The sequence below is a fragment of the Oenanthe melanoleuca genome, unplaced genomic scaffold, assembly GCF_029582105.1.
Source record: "Oenanthe melanoleuca isolate GR-GAL-2019-014 unplaced genomic scaffold, OMel1.0 S008, whole genome shotgun sequence".
NCBI classification, from domain to species: domain Eukaryota; kingdom Metazoa; phylum Chordata; class Aves; order Passeriformes; family Muscicapidae; genus Oenanthe; species Oenanthe melanoleuca.
The window spans coordinates 97381-110988 of NW_026612657.1; the positions used below are offsets into that span (position 1 = coordinate 97381).

The following is a 13608-nucleotide window of genomic DNA, read 5'->3' on the forward strand; positions in this document are numbered from 1 at the left end:
TGAGCACTGCATTCTCTCTATTACTTAGTAAAACAACTTATATGTTTTGCTGTAGCCTAGACATGGCAATGTAGCCCTAGAAGACCCTTGAATTGTTGTGTCCAAAGCTTTAAAATACAAGTTTTGTGGTGTCTGATTGCCAGGTCCCTTGCTGCCACAGTCTAATAGCAATTGCCCAGTGATTTATTTTAAACTTAATCTGTAAAAAATCCCTGCCCCATCACATCCATACTATCACAGGAAAAATTAATAGAGTGAAAAAAAAATAGACACAAAATAGTTCTATTTTATCCTGCAGAATGGAATCCGCTTTGGTTCCTGAGCAGTTTTATGGATCATCCTATATTGCTAGCGTTGAACCACCTCCAGAAGGACAAGTAAGTTTTGAAGATACTGAAACAGACCTCTCCTCTGAATTTTCTTCAAGCTCGAACACAAGCCAGTTAAGAAAACTTCACTGTTTGGATATTTATTTTTCAAAGCATAATCTTATTCCTTTCATAGGTAAGAATAGTCAGAATTTTACAGAGAAGATGAAAAGCTTCTTTGTTATTTTTTAGTTTGAAGGAGGTGCATAGGATTTAGACTAAGTTGTTTGGCACTACATTTATGCGCTGTGGGGCAGTTCAGTTTTCTATGAATGAGGCTGATTGCCAGTTGATGGAATGTTTTTGTTGGCCTGAATGCAGTGTTTGTATAAATGTGCTGCAAGATTAACTTACCATAGCAAGCTTCTGCATGGGCCTAAGCACTTGTAAAAGCTGATATATAAGTCTGTTTAAAACAGCCTTATGAAATTAAACTGGTTTCATGTGCTAATTTTCAAGACAGTAACCACATTTCTAACTGTTTTAATATTTTTTTTAAAGAGGAGCAGATTGGAGTCTAAGGGATGCATAGAAGTTTTCCTCCGCGTCAGGCCATTTACATCATTGGAAAGAGAAAACGGATCAAAGGTGTGACATTCATTTCGTTTAAAAATACTTAGCATTGGTTTTGTGGGGGGGTTTGTTTGTTTGTTTTTCCTGTAAGCTGAGCCCTTTTAAATCTCTTCATGCCTCCATTTCTTGTTTCCTTTTAATAGGACTGTGTTTCACTTGAAGACTCGACAAATATTATACTTAAGACCCCCCAACACTTTTTGAATCGCCCAAGTGAGAAAACTGCAGGACCGATGTTACAGAGATTCACATTTTCGCAAGTAAATGAGTTGTCTTCAAATGTTTTTAAATTATTTCTGGTATAGGTTGTTTTAAATTACATTATTGAATATCAAGCACACTGTATTTTTTTACCTTTATAGTCTTTAAGATTATAAACTAAGAGAATTTAAAAGGTTCTTTAAAAGTCTGTAATAATTACTCAAAGTATAAATATTTCTTGGTAATACTTAGGTGTTTGGCCCTGAAACAACTCAAGCAGAATTCTTTGAAGGTACCATGAACCAACAAGTACAAGATTTCCTAGATGGATATAATCGTGTTGTTTTTACATATGGTGTTACGAATTCTGGAAAAACTTACACTTTTCAAGGTAAAAGTAGAAATGAGTTCTTCTTGCAAGACTTTTTTTTTTTTTTTTTTTTTTTTTTTTTAAGTAAGAATTAGCTCTAGCAGAAACATAACTTCTTCCTTCATTTAAAAGGAAGTCTCTATCCATTTGCTTCTCTAATAGTCTTCAAAAGGTCTCCTTCCATAACAAATTTAACAGCCAACAGACAGTCACTACCTGAGTTAACCTAAACAGTCTTATTACTTTGGAAGGCTCTATAATTTCAGCCAGGTGTATGTGATCTTTCTATTTTTCTCCAAGTATCTTGTACCCCGGGGAGTTGGAAAAAATACATCTTATATATAACAGATTTTGAAAAGTGTAAGTCACTCTACACCAGAGTAGCATTTTCTGAAGTTTTATTATTATTATAAAGGTTATATGCATAAATAAGAAATAATATTTGAGTGTTTCAGTTATAGGCAGAGAATAAATGTTTTGAAACTTATTTGATTATTTTCATGTATTTCTGCCTTAGCTTGAGTTCCCAAGCTTAATAATATCCTAGGACGCCTTGTCTCCTGGTGCACTATTTCTGTTTTGTCAAAGCTCTATATCCTTTCTGGTCAGAAGATGTCATTCTTCTGTTAGTTTTAAAAGCCTTTTAACAAATGAGGTGATTTGATTCACATTGAAACAGTTTCTGGATGCAATACCAGTTATTTTATGCAAAGAAATAGTAGAAGGACAGTGAGTTGTGTGTCACTTGAAACTAATCTTTATTGAAGTGACATTCTTTTCTAAGCAATCTTCTGTTGGATTATAATTAAAGACTACTTCCAGTACTTCATCATTTGTCTGGGGCAAGAATGGGATATTCTTTTCTCTCCTAATAAATAAAGATGAATCACAAAAACCCGACAATTCTTTATGTGTACAGTCTCCTGTGCTTGACCAATGCCTTGGATTTTAGCTTTTATGTATTATGTTAGCAGATTCTCTGCTGCTTAGTGTGTAACTCTGAAACTTCATGTTATATGTTAGTAAGGTCTCTTCACAGGGTAGTTTGACAAAACAATTCCTTTCTAGCCTGAGAATCAAGGACAACTGGTACACAAAAAGGAGAAATAACGACGAGGAAAAGGGGGCAAGCCAGGGGGCTGAGACTTCATGGTCTCGGGCCGTGGTTAGATAATTGACCCCAACATGGAGATGAACCAAAACTTATCAAAGTGTAAAAACTTGTGGCCAGGATCCATATTGGATTTGATTTGGGTGTATCCCCAGCTGGGGTCTTGCACTGCCCAAGGCATATCCTTTCAATAAATACATATTTTATTCTTTTGGTTCTGTCTGGTCTCTGTTCCAGCTCAGCATTTCCAGGCATCAGACTAGTTTGGGGGTATATTGTGTGGGGTTTCAAGAGTCTTTGCAAGGTGTGCATAAACTGTTTTGGAGGTTCTGTGGCTTTTAGTACAGGACAGCAGCTAAGATCTCATGACTTTGAGACAGTGAAGGCTGTTTACGAAGTACTGTTGAAAAACTGCAAGTCTCTATCACATGTCTGTTGGCCATGGGTTTTTTATTTGTTTTCCCTTAAGGCTAAACTTACGCAAAATACTCTAGCAGTTTTTGTTTTGTCATACCCATTACTGATAGAGAGCATGAACTGTTCCTGAAAGCCAAATACTTTTCAAAATTCTGTGATGGTATTTCTATTACCTTGAGAATACAAAGCAAACTCCACTTCTTGCTGTATGTTGTCTTCAAACTCTTCATGTATACTTTGAGATGTGTTACCTTTCTGTCCTCATTTATCCGTATACCTTGTAATAACTGGATTTTTCTTTTGTATGTTCTTTCAGGAACAGAAGGTAATGTTGGAATTCTGCCAAGGACTCTGGCTATGTTGTTTAAAAGTTTTGAAGGAAGGCTGTACACAGAAATGAATCTCAAACCCCATCGGTGTAGAGATTATATAAAGCTCACTGAAAAACAAGCGAGAGAAGAAACTGCTATTAAAACTTCATTACTTCGTCTCATAAAAGAGGTAGAGGAGCACCTCTTTCTATATTGATGGGCACATGCATCTTTAGATAGCTCCATGTTCTTTGCAGTTGGAAGAGACTGGCTGTATTTAACCATGGATGTGTCTATTTGCTGGCAGCCAAGCATTCAGATTAGCAGCAAAGTCAGCAATAGTGCTGATGAACCCTGTTTCTGGGGATTTTTGTCTTGTGGCTTAATGCTTCATGGGCATATAAACTAAGCTTTTTTTTTTTTTTTTTTTAATCTTGTAGCTTTATAATTTATCCTCTGGGATAACTGATGCTTAATAAGAACTGAATGTAAATAGTCCTTTCTTTACCTATGAGGATGCTAGTAGGTCTGATCCTTTAAAGAGGGTACTGTCTTTCAGGATACTTGAAAGAAATTTATAGTTTTGAGGTCATTGCCCTTTCAGTTTGACAAATATCCTTAAAGGAAGTAAAGATCAGTTTGAAGCAGCAGGACTATAGAGCTAGTGGACTTCAGGTTTGAATTAAAGATGTCAGAAAAAAGCCTAGCAGAAACCCAATTCACTGATGAGCAGTCCAGAATTACACTCCAGTTTTAGGAGCTGACTGAAATTCTGAAGCTGTTTAGTCCAGTTACAGTTATGGGGAATCTGTATTTTATATAACCATACCTTTTTCTTGTTGTCTTCTAATTCTGAAATGAGTGAAATAATGTAAAATACAGCTGAGCATATACAAGGATTTGGAACTAGTAAGATAATTCCTTTTGTGATAAAAAGTAAGCATTTACCTTGTGGTATGCAAGGCTGTAATAGCTAGTGTTGAAAGGAAAAAGGAATGTATGTATCTGTTGCCTTGATTTTTATCTGTTGGCTAACTGGGCTCCAGTGTGGAAGGTAGGTGGCAGCAAAATTCTGTGACTCACTTCAGAAGCACAGGAGTAAGTTGAATCTAGCTCTGTCTGCCTTCAGAAAGGACTTCAGAAAAACCTTTCGTGTGTTTTTGAATGCACCTTCTAGTTTCTGACACTGTTTATATAAGAACAACACTTAAAGCTACAAATTTGCTGGCTAAGTTTGCATCTGCTGCAACAGAGGTTTGTGTAGGTGTTTTATATGTGTAAAACCTATTACCTAAAGTTTTTATTTGAAAAATTTATTATTAAATTAGACTCTTGGCAGAACACTAAAGAAAACCTGAACCAAAACATACCAGTTTTCCTATTTCATGTTAATTCTCTTAAGCATACATTTTTAATAGATGGATTTCATGTCTTCAGGCACTTGCACTTTCAGTTCTGTGTCTGAAAAAACATGACTAACCAAAACTACGACTTGGGAAGGGAGTGTGTGTATGAACCTTCTAAGCTCTAGCTATAGATATTTGGTTTACTTTTTTTTTTTTTAATAGCAGAAGAAAATTGTCTTTCTCTTACTAAAACCTGGACTTTTCTTCAACTGTGTAATTTATTTCAAACATGTATCATGAAGCAATAGGTTCCTTATTTCAGTTTTTAAATGAATGAGTGTTCTACATTTACCTCTGTTACCAGGGGTTAGCCAAGCAAGCTGGAAAAATATGAAATCCAGTATTAGCAAAATACCAATAATAAAAGAATTTAGAGTTCCTTGGATTTAGCAGGTTAAGACTAATGTTTAAACTGTAACTGGAGTCCTGAAATCTTCTTGAATTGCCCTGTTTATGTGAGGGGTTTCTACCTCTCTAGTTTTCTGTGGCTAGACTGTTTCCAATTCAGCAAGCTGAAATGCTTGTATACTGATGTAAGGGAAGTGGCAGGGGTGAGTATGAGGTAAGAACAGCCTTGTCAATAGCAGCATACAGGTGCACTGAACTAGACCAAGTGTGTAACCAGGATCTTTGCATTGGCGTATCGCAACCCTCTGTATTCCCTTCTAGTAACACAGTGGAGGTATTAGAAATAACTTGTACTGTCAACAATATGTCTTAAAGTTTGTTTTCTTTTGCAGGTAGACCACCAGATTAACACTAGCAACAAAGCACCTATAGATTCTCAGGGTATGTTTTATATGAAAGTTTTGCAGTTAAAGCTGGCAAATAAGCCTTCTTAAGATCAATAACTGACTTCTGGCCTATGTTAATAAAATTACTTCCTATCAGTTTTATATGCCTGTGAATTGGATAGTGAGCAAATAATCTGGGCAGAAAACAGAAGGATGAAATCGTTAGAATATCTGGCATTAAATGGGCTGAAGTTATATCCTGTGGGTCCTAGTGATATCTTGACAGACTTTTAGAGTACTTCTATGTAATTATCTAAACTTGATGCTAGCATTTAAAAAGCTACCTGAATACTAGGTTTACTTTAAAAAGTGAAAATGAAGTATCTTGTCAGTTTAGTTTTTTCTTCTAAAGATGTTTCACAGATTTGACTAATTCTAACCAAGCTTTATGTGGTTGATAGAATTTAAAAGTAGAAAAGGAAGTAGTAGTGAGTTTTCTCTTGCAGATATGTTAACCATATGACTTCCAGATATTTAGGAAATTGGGTGGGACTTTCAATGGATTTTTTTTTTTAATGAATTTTAGATTTTGAGTGGTTCTTGGGTGGTTTGTTATATCAATTTTTACTTACTAATTTTTTTTAACCAAACTCACTTTACTAGGTTTATATTGGTTTGTAATATTTTTGTTCTTGGCAGATTTGGAAGATATCTCAAAACACTCAGAGCAATCTATCACAGCTGCAACAAATTACATCAAGTTTTCTGTTTGGATTTCATTTTTTGAGATTTACAATGAACGCTTTTATGATCTCTTAATTCCTACATCAAATGAGAAGAAAAGAAAAACACTGCGCCTCGCTCAAGACATCAAGGGATGTCCTTTTGTAAAAGGTGAATAGAATACATTGCAAATTGCCAAATGTAATTTGAAAAATTTGGTCTGCCTGTAATGATGTTTAAATTAGACTCAATAACAAATTACTACAATAATCTACATAAATAGAAGTATCTCTACCTTTAATCTTGTTTTTTCTTTACTATTGACTGGAACTGTTAAAAGCCTCTGCACTTCACTGCCTTGATTTTTCTTTGAAATGGAAGAAATACTGGAAAAAATGGACTTTTTTTAGAGTTTTGCTTTTTTCTATTTTCTTAAAAAAAGAGGCCTGTAGTTCTTAACTGTTCTTATAATTGGCTCAACAGGTTTTTAAATTGTCGTTTCTGGGATTTTTTCAGTATTCTCTGTAGAGAAGCATATTTCAGACATATGGTTATCATATTGCAGGCAAAATTTTGCTGGGTTTTTTTCAGTTAAGTTGATGGCCCTGAAAGAGATCCATATGACTTCCCCTTCCTCCCTTTCCCTCCTTGACTGTGGTATAAATTGAATAAACTGTTCTTAATTTTAGGATTTAGAAGGTAGGGTTCTGCCTTGCTGAATATGACTACAGGGCTTTCTACTCATATTACAGCTTACTTTTTTGACTTGTCTGTGCTCAGGCTAAGGTTGCTTGCTAAATTTGAATGAAACATATTTAATGTGCTAACAGAATAATGAAATGTTATCTACTTACCCTTCCTTTCCTATGAGAGGAGGCATTTTGATCTGATTTGTCATCACATCTGTCTGAAGCAGGAGTAGTAAAATGTTTCTATGCCTCAAGGAAATGTAGTGTCCTTGCTATGTTATCCCCATAATACTTATTTTGGTAATGTTATCTTAAAAATTATCATGTTTGCTCTTCCTGAAGATCTGCGGTGGGTTCAGATTTCAGACTCTAAAGAAGCTTTTCGACTTCTAAAACTGGGGTTGAAACACCAGAGTATTGCAAGCACGAAATTAAATAATTGCTCCAGCAGAAGGTAAGAAGCATTTTGAATAGCATTGGGCATAGGATGGTGAGTGGGAGGAAGGAGAAACCTAAAACATGGCTTATGGTTTTTAGGAAGAGAAGAGAAGAAGCTTTTACAAGGTCTAGATTTTTAGGTTTCAGTTTTGGTGTCCTTTAGCAGTGTGTGACACAATGGTTTAAGCCAAAGGGATTCAATCCTTTAGTAGGATGAACATGTACTAAAGCTCACAGTATTTTATCAAATACTGTACAAACATACTTAACTTTATTCCATCTAAATATCAGAGGAAAAAGCAAAATACATGCTACATAAAGATCTCTTTAAAAGTTTGTATCTGATTGTGTAATGCTTAGATATAGTGACAGAACAAGCAACATTTTGAACAGATGTTGTGGAGCCTAAAAATATATTGAAAGTATTGATCTACTTTATCATTTCTCTGCTGATTTCAATTTCTCCTTTTAGTCACAGAATATTCACAATTAAAGTACTAAAAATTGAAGATTCAGGAGGAACACCAAGGGTGACCCGAGTCAATGAGTAAGTTCAGAACAGTCTGTCTCATGTGATGCAGTTGTTAATGACCTTCCATTTTGATGTGTTGGTACTGCACCCAGTGCTCACTGGCAGAGCCTCCTGCATGTATGGTGGCTCCCCACTTCCAGCCTCATACAGTACTTGGCCCTCTCCCTCGAGGCATCAGATGTCAGTGCTGTTCTGTCTTGTCACCTCTGCTCAGCACAAGGTTCTGCCAGACTTCTTTACTCCTGAACTGTGCAAGTCCCCAGAAGGAAGAGGATGAACAGTGGGTGGGGTGGGGTAGGAAGCATGTAGAGCAAATATTTAGCAGAAAATAGTGGGAAATTTGATTAGGGAAGCAAACTTGAGAAGGATGAGGAAAAGTGATAATTTTTAAAAGTGGATAATTTGTGCCTCTTTAAGGTAATTACAGTGATATTTCTTTGTCTGCTTTCAGATTGTCGTTGTGTGATCTTGCTGGTTCTGAAAGATATACCAAGACCTGCAATGAGGGTGACAGATTGAAAGAGAGTGGAAATATAAATACCTCTCTCCTGACTCTAGGCAAGTGTCTTAATGCACTCAAGAACAGGCAGCAGTCAAAGTAAGTCCTTTTATGAGCTACCAGCTGGTTGTGGTTTTTAGATATTGCCTACAGTGATTAAAAGCTGTTGTTTAAAATATATATAGTAACATTTAAGTTTTTGGTAGGAAAAAAATAGAGATTTCTGATGTCTATACTGTGGTCTTGTTGATGTAGTGAAGTTATCTTTAAACTTGCCTTGTTTTGCTTTTTAATTAAATCATTTAAATTATAACATCCTTTAAACATGCTATCACAGAGTTAGTGATTTTACTTACTTGTTCTGAGCTTGGCTTATCAAAGAAGCTTTGGAAAAAATTTAAATTTTAAATTTATGTTTAAAGCACCCTTGCCACTAGTGCCATAGTAAGAGTGAAACTTTAAGTCTTCAGGCTGACTGAAATTTACTAAACTTCTGATCATCTGTTCTTTTGTCTTTTAAAGGTTGCAGCGGCAAATACCCTTTCGGGAAAGCAAGCTAACGCATTTCCTTCAAGGCTTTTTCAGTGGAAAAGGGAAGGTCTATATGATAGTGAACATCAGCAAATGTTCATCATCATATGAGGAAACACTCAATGTGCTAAAGTTCTCAGCCATGGCACAAAAAGTAAGTGTGGTTTAGTCTATCTTGTTGATCAGTAATTTTGATTTGCATTAAAAAGAACAGATTCTCTCACTTTTAGAAATATGAATTTAGTTACTGGATTTTTGTTTTATACTGTAATCATATTTCTAATTACAACAGACTGAGCTTTATCTCCTAGAGCTTTTAAAAATACTTTATTGGGACTTTTTTTTTCTTTGGAGTGTGGGGGTGGAAGCATCTACTGAAAATTTGTGATTCCTATGAAACATCCAGTGTAATAAGAGACTTACTATATTTGGAAGAATTTCCCTGAGATCTGGGTAAATTTCTGCTGCAGATACAACATGCTCTCACTTCTAGCTGTCCCATATACTACTGCTATCTTAGCTTGGAATATTGCTCATCTGAAGTACTGATAAAATAGATTAAGCACTAAAGAGTGTGAAAAGTCTTTACATTCACAGAGGTTTCAGTGGGAAGGTGGAAGCAGAGGAGGAGTAAGTGCAGTGATGTAACTTTGGCAAAGTTGGAAGATGTAAGTGTGTGGAGGATCGATGCTGTAGCTTTAATGGAAGCCATGGAAAAGTTTTGTTGACAGTTAAGTCCATGCCTTTGGAGTTTGGGCAGGTTAAGTGCAATACCAAAAGGAGCAGGCTGTAATGGTTATAGAGTTGTTAAAGAAATAGATTTTGTAGTATGTTGTTTGTGTAATATAACTGGAAACTCAAAGTATAGGAAATTAACAATCTGCCCCTTGTAGGTTATCAGTTAATGAAACTTGGTGTTCTTGGGATCCAAAGAAGGGTTAGGCTATAAGGTGACAAATTCTACTCTAGCTGGATACTGGTCTAAGTAGTGACTCTGAACAGAGGATAGATAGATAAGCTGGGAGAGTGCTCTGCTCAAGAGACCTACAGGAGAGTGCAGCAGGTCTTCAAAGTGCCAGTGGAGCTTAAAAAATACCAATAACTTTTTGTTCTTGATTTTTTTCTGGGTAGGTTTTAGTTATGGAAACACCTGTTCTTCCTCAAGATCTGTCATTTTGCCAGAAATCAGCAGGAGACTCATCACTGCTTAATGTCCGTAGAATGCAAATCCCAAGGAAAAGAGATACTATCTTGGAAGATGTGTATGAATGTGATGAAGAGATGGAGGAACAGTGCAATATGTCAAAAGAAGAAGCAGTGCAAGAACATAACGTTGTTATGTCAAAAGAAAAATACATGGTATGTGCCAGGGCTGCTACTTTACGAATTAGTATAGCATGGGGCCTTGAAACAATGTATTCTTCTGGTTTCCTCCATCTTGCTTTTTTTTTTTTTTTTTTTTTTTTTTTTTTTTGGCATCCTATGGTCAATATACAGAAGACTTTACTTGTTTTTGAGCAACACAAGATTGTTCCTTTGTTATTTTATGCACAAGAAAACTCTGGACACTGTTCTTTAAGAAACAGCAGTTTTAGTCATTTCTGGAGAAGAGAAGGAGTAGGAGAACAGAGGACTAGGAGACCATTTCCTGGAGGTTTCATTAATACCCGAAAAGGGACATATGGAAAATAAAAGGCCAAATTCTGTGGCTCTTAAGCCTGTCATTAAAGATAACATTAGGAATTTTGTTATAAACTTTGTGCTCTTTGGAAATAGCCACTCTGTGCAAACCTAAATTGCTCTGTTAGTACCAAAGAGGTAGTGCAATCTACTCATAAATCCTTCTGTTTATGAATAAGCTAATAAAAGACCTAGAAAAACTTTTTGCAGCTGCAGAGTAAAGTGTCGTAGTGTTTGAGAAATGGGAAAAAAATCTCACTTGTGGGAAAGTATTTCTTTGTGAAAAGCATAATACTAATTGTAATTCTAGATGCTGGTGAATCTGGTAGAAGAGCTGAGGAACGAACTTATTACTGAAAAGCAAAATAATCTACTGCTGGAAATGAAAATTCGTGAAGAAGTGGTTCAAGAATACATGCATTATTTTCTTCAGCAGGAAGTGGATTTCAAGTAAGCTGGCTTTAAGTAGTTTTAAAGTTACTTGTTAGGAAAGTGAGAGTAAATTTACTTATTTCTCAAATCTCTCGTGGTTGTAAGAGACCACAATCTTCTGTGGGATCTGATCTTCTACTGCATCAGTTAATATGTTGGTTTCTGTTTGGATTATGAGTGCAGGAAAAATGCTCTTTAGAAAACTTTGGTTTTCATGTGGGATGGGTAGGAGTGTGTGTTTAATTTGCAAGCAATGTTTTTTTCTTGTAGAAGTCTTTCTAAGGGAAGAGTTGCTTTGGTAAGTTGTAGAAAGAGTGACATGTACAAATTCTTCGGTTCATTTCTGTTTTAGTGATACTCCAAACATACTGTCTCAAGCAGCTTAGAAAAAATATTTTTGGTTAAGTGCTTTCCATAATGTGTACTTGTATCCCTCTTATTCTTCTGGCATGTGTGAAATATACTTCTGGTTTAGGGAAGGAGCATTGTTTAGTGTATTGTTTTGTTGTGCCAAAATAAAGAAGCAAGAATCTTTGTTTATAGGCAACTGTGCTAATAACTTTTTAGCCTCTGTCATGGCTAGCTTTTAGCTGACTTGATTTTTTTCTACTCTAGAGAGTGCCTTGCTCAAGAACGAGCACATCTTGAAGAAAATTCTGAAGAACATCTGGAAATCTTCAAGAAGCATGCAAGTAGTTCCACTGAAAATGCAGATGAAAGAAGTGAATCACAAGATGGGCCTTGCAGTGATCAAGCTGCATCTCTGGTATTTTTATGTCTGCCCTAAATATCCCTTTTAGTAACTAACTGTTGTGATTGGTATAGTGATATCATTACTAAATTGAACAAAGGTGTCTGTAGTGAAACTCCATGTGTCAGCTTGAAAATAACATTGAAGTACAATAAAATTAAATGAAACTTGAGGATTAAGTCAATTTTCAGCTTAAACAATGATCCTGTATTTCTGTACAGATGGCTGCTTCACAATCTGTTACAAAAGAATACCCCTCAAGAAGGCAAGATTCTCGAAATAAAAAGTCAGCTAAGAAGAAACAAGGGAGACTACAGAAAATTGGTGATTTTTTCCAAAGTTCCAGTACTGTTATTTACTCTAAAGTTTTGTACACTCTAAATAAGGCTTATTTCCTGTTCTCTGGCCGTTTTAGAATGGCAGAGAAGAAAAGATTATATTGGTTGTGAGGACCACATTATTCTAAAACTTAGGTTAAGTGTGAAATATAAACCAGGTGGAATGAAAGATGAAGTGTGAAATATATGCATATTTATCATAAAAGCAATAATAACTGTTAAACCCAAAATGTTGTTACTCTGTACGTACTTACATCTGAAGGCAGTATTAGAAACTTGTCATGCTGCTCTAAAAAATTCAAGGGTTGAATCCAAACTCCAAATCTTACCTTGTTCACAGCAATCCCTTGTTGCTGTGGAAACTTGGTTAACGTTTTTTGATGTACATTAATTCTATGGAATGTGAAAGCCGGTGACTAATGAAAATACTTGGAAGGCTTCATTAAACTGAATATAGAGCAATTAATGGATTTTGTTAAGTTTAGGTATAGCCTTGGGGAAGATTAATTACTTGGACTTTCCATTGAAGGATATGTTTTTTATTCTTTCCTACAGTAAGAGTGATCTCTGGGTTACTGTGACTGTGCTTTTAAAAAAAATTAAAATTAGCACAGGATTCACCAGTATTTAATTCTGAAAGACATTATTTGTTTAAAACAAAGTTGGTCATTTTGGTGGACAGTTAAAATAAACTCCTGTACCAACTTGAAAGCTTGTCCTGCTACAGAGTACATTTTAAATTATCTGACATAATACAGTTTAGATAATAACTGTGTGAAATGTTTTAACATTTCTATGTTTGTCATATTGGTTCCAGGAGGACAGTACTTATTATTATCAATGGAAGCCAAAGTCAGACCACTTAAAAGTTGAATACTTAATTTGAGCAGATGAGTTCTGCTTTGTAACCTTCATTACCATGTCCTGTATGGTTTCACTCTTTGGATAATAGTATTGCTTGTTTCTTATTTTAAAATTTTTTTCTAGTGCACATACTCTTTTCTTTATAGAGCTAGTACTAGTTTCATAAAACTATAAAAAGGTATAGAAAAAATTGACTGTACACTGTGCTTCTGTCAGCACAAAAGTTAAGCCTGTTGTTCAACTTAGTAGTCTTTAGGTGAGATTTCGGTGAGATCTGAATCCTAATTGATTTTTAATGTGCTATTTAAGTAGCACATCATTTAATTTAAATAGTATAAAAGCACATTAATTTAAATATTTAATGTGTCCTTTAAGCTTTTGCACCTGAAGATATAGAAAACTGCTTCCAGCTACAGGAAACTGGTAATCAAATACCACTTCTGAATTGTTCTATTTGGACTTTGGTCTACACTAGTTTAATTTTTAAACTGTTTTAATAAAGCCTACTTTGATCTTTAATTTTGAGGCTCACAAAACTATCACATGTATTTATAATAAAATTTGTCTTCTAGCCAAGAAGCTTATTGAGACAATAAGCTCTCCCAAGTCTACAGAACCAGAAAATGTCAAAGAGAATGAA

At 35.3% G+C, this 13608-nt stretch overlaps 1 protein-coding gene across 1 annotated transcript; it reads left to right on the forward strand.

Annotated features, from left to right (window-relative positions):
- Window positions 1-299: 299 nt before the first annotated feature.
- Window positions 300-11938, forward strand: LOC130266278 (kinesin-like protein KIF20B). Its single transcript, XM_056515594.1, has 15 exons — window positions 300-442; window positions 568-570; window positions 872-956; window positions 1085-1201; window positions 1395-1533; window positions 3357-3541; window positions 5498-5546; window positions 6191-6385; window positions 7246-7357; window positions 7814-7888; window positions 8325-8471; window positions 8895-9057; window positions 10035-10262; window positions 10894-11033; window positions 11631-11938. Exons 1-15 carry the CDS (start codon window positions 300-302, stop codon window positions 11800-11802), a joined length of 1953 nt encoding a protein of 650 aa, XP_056371569.1. The 3' UTR covers window positions 11803-11938.
- The last annotated feature ends 1670 nt before the right edge of the window (window positions 11939-13608 follow it).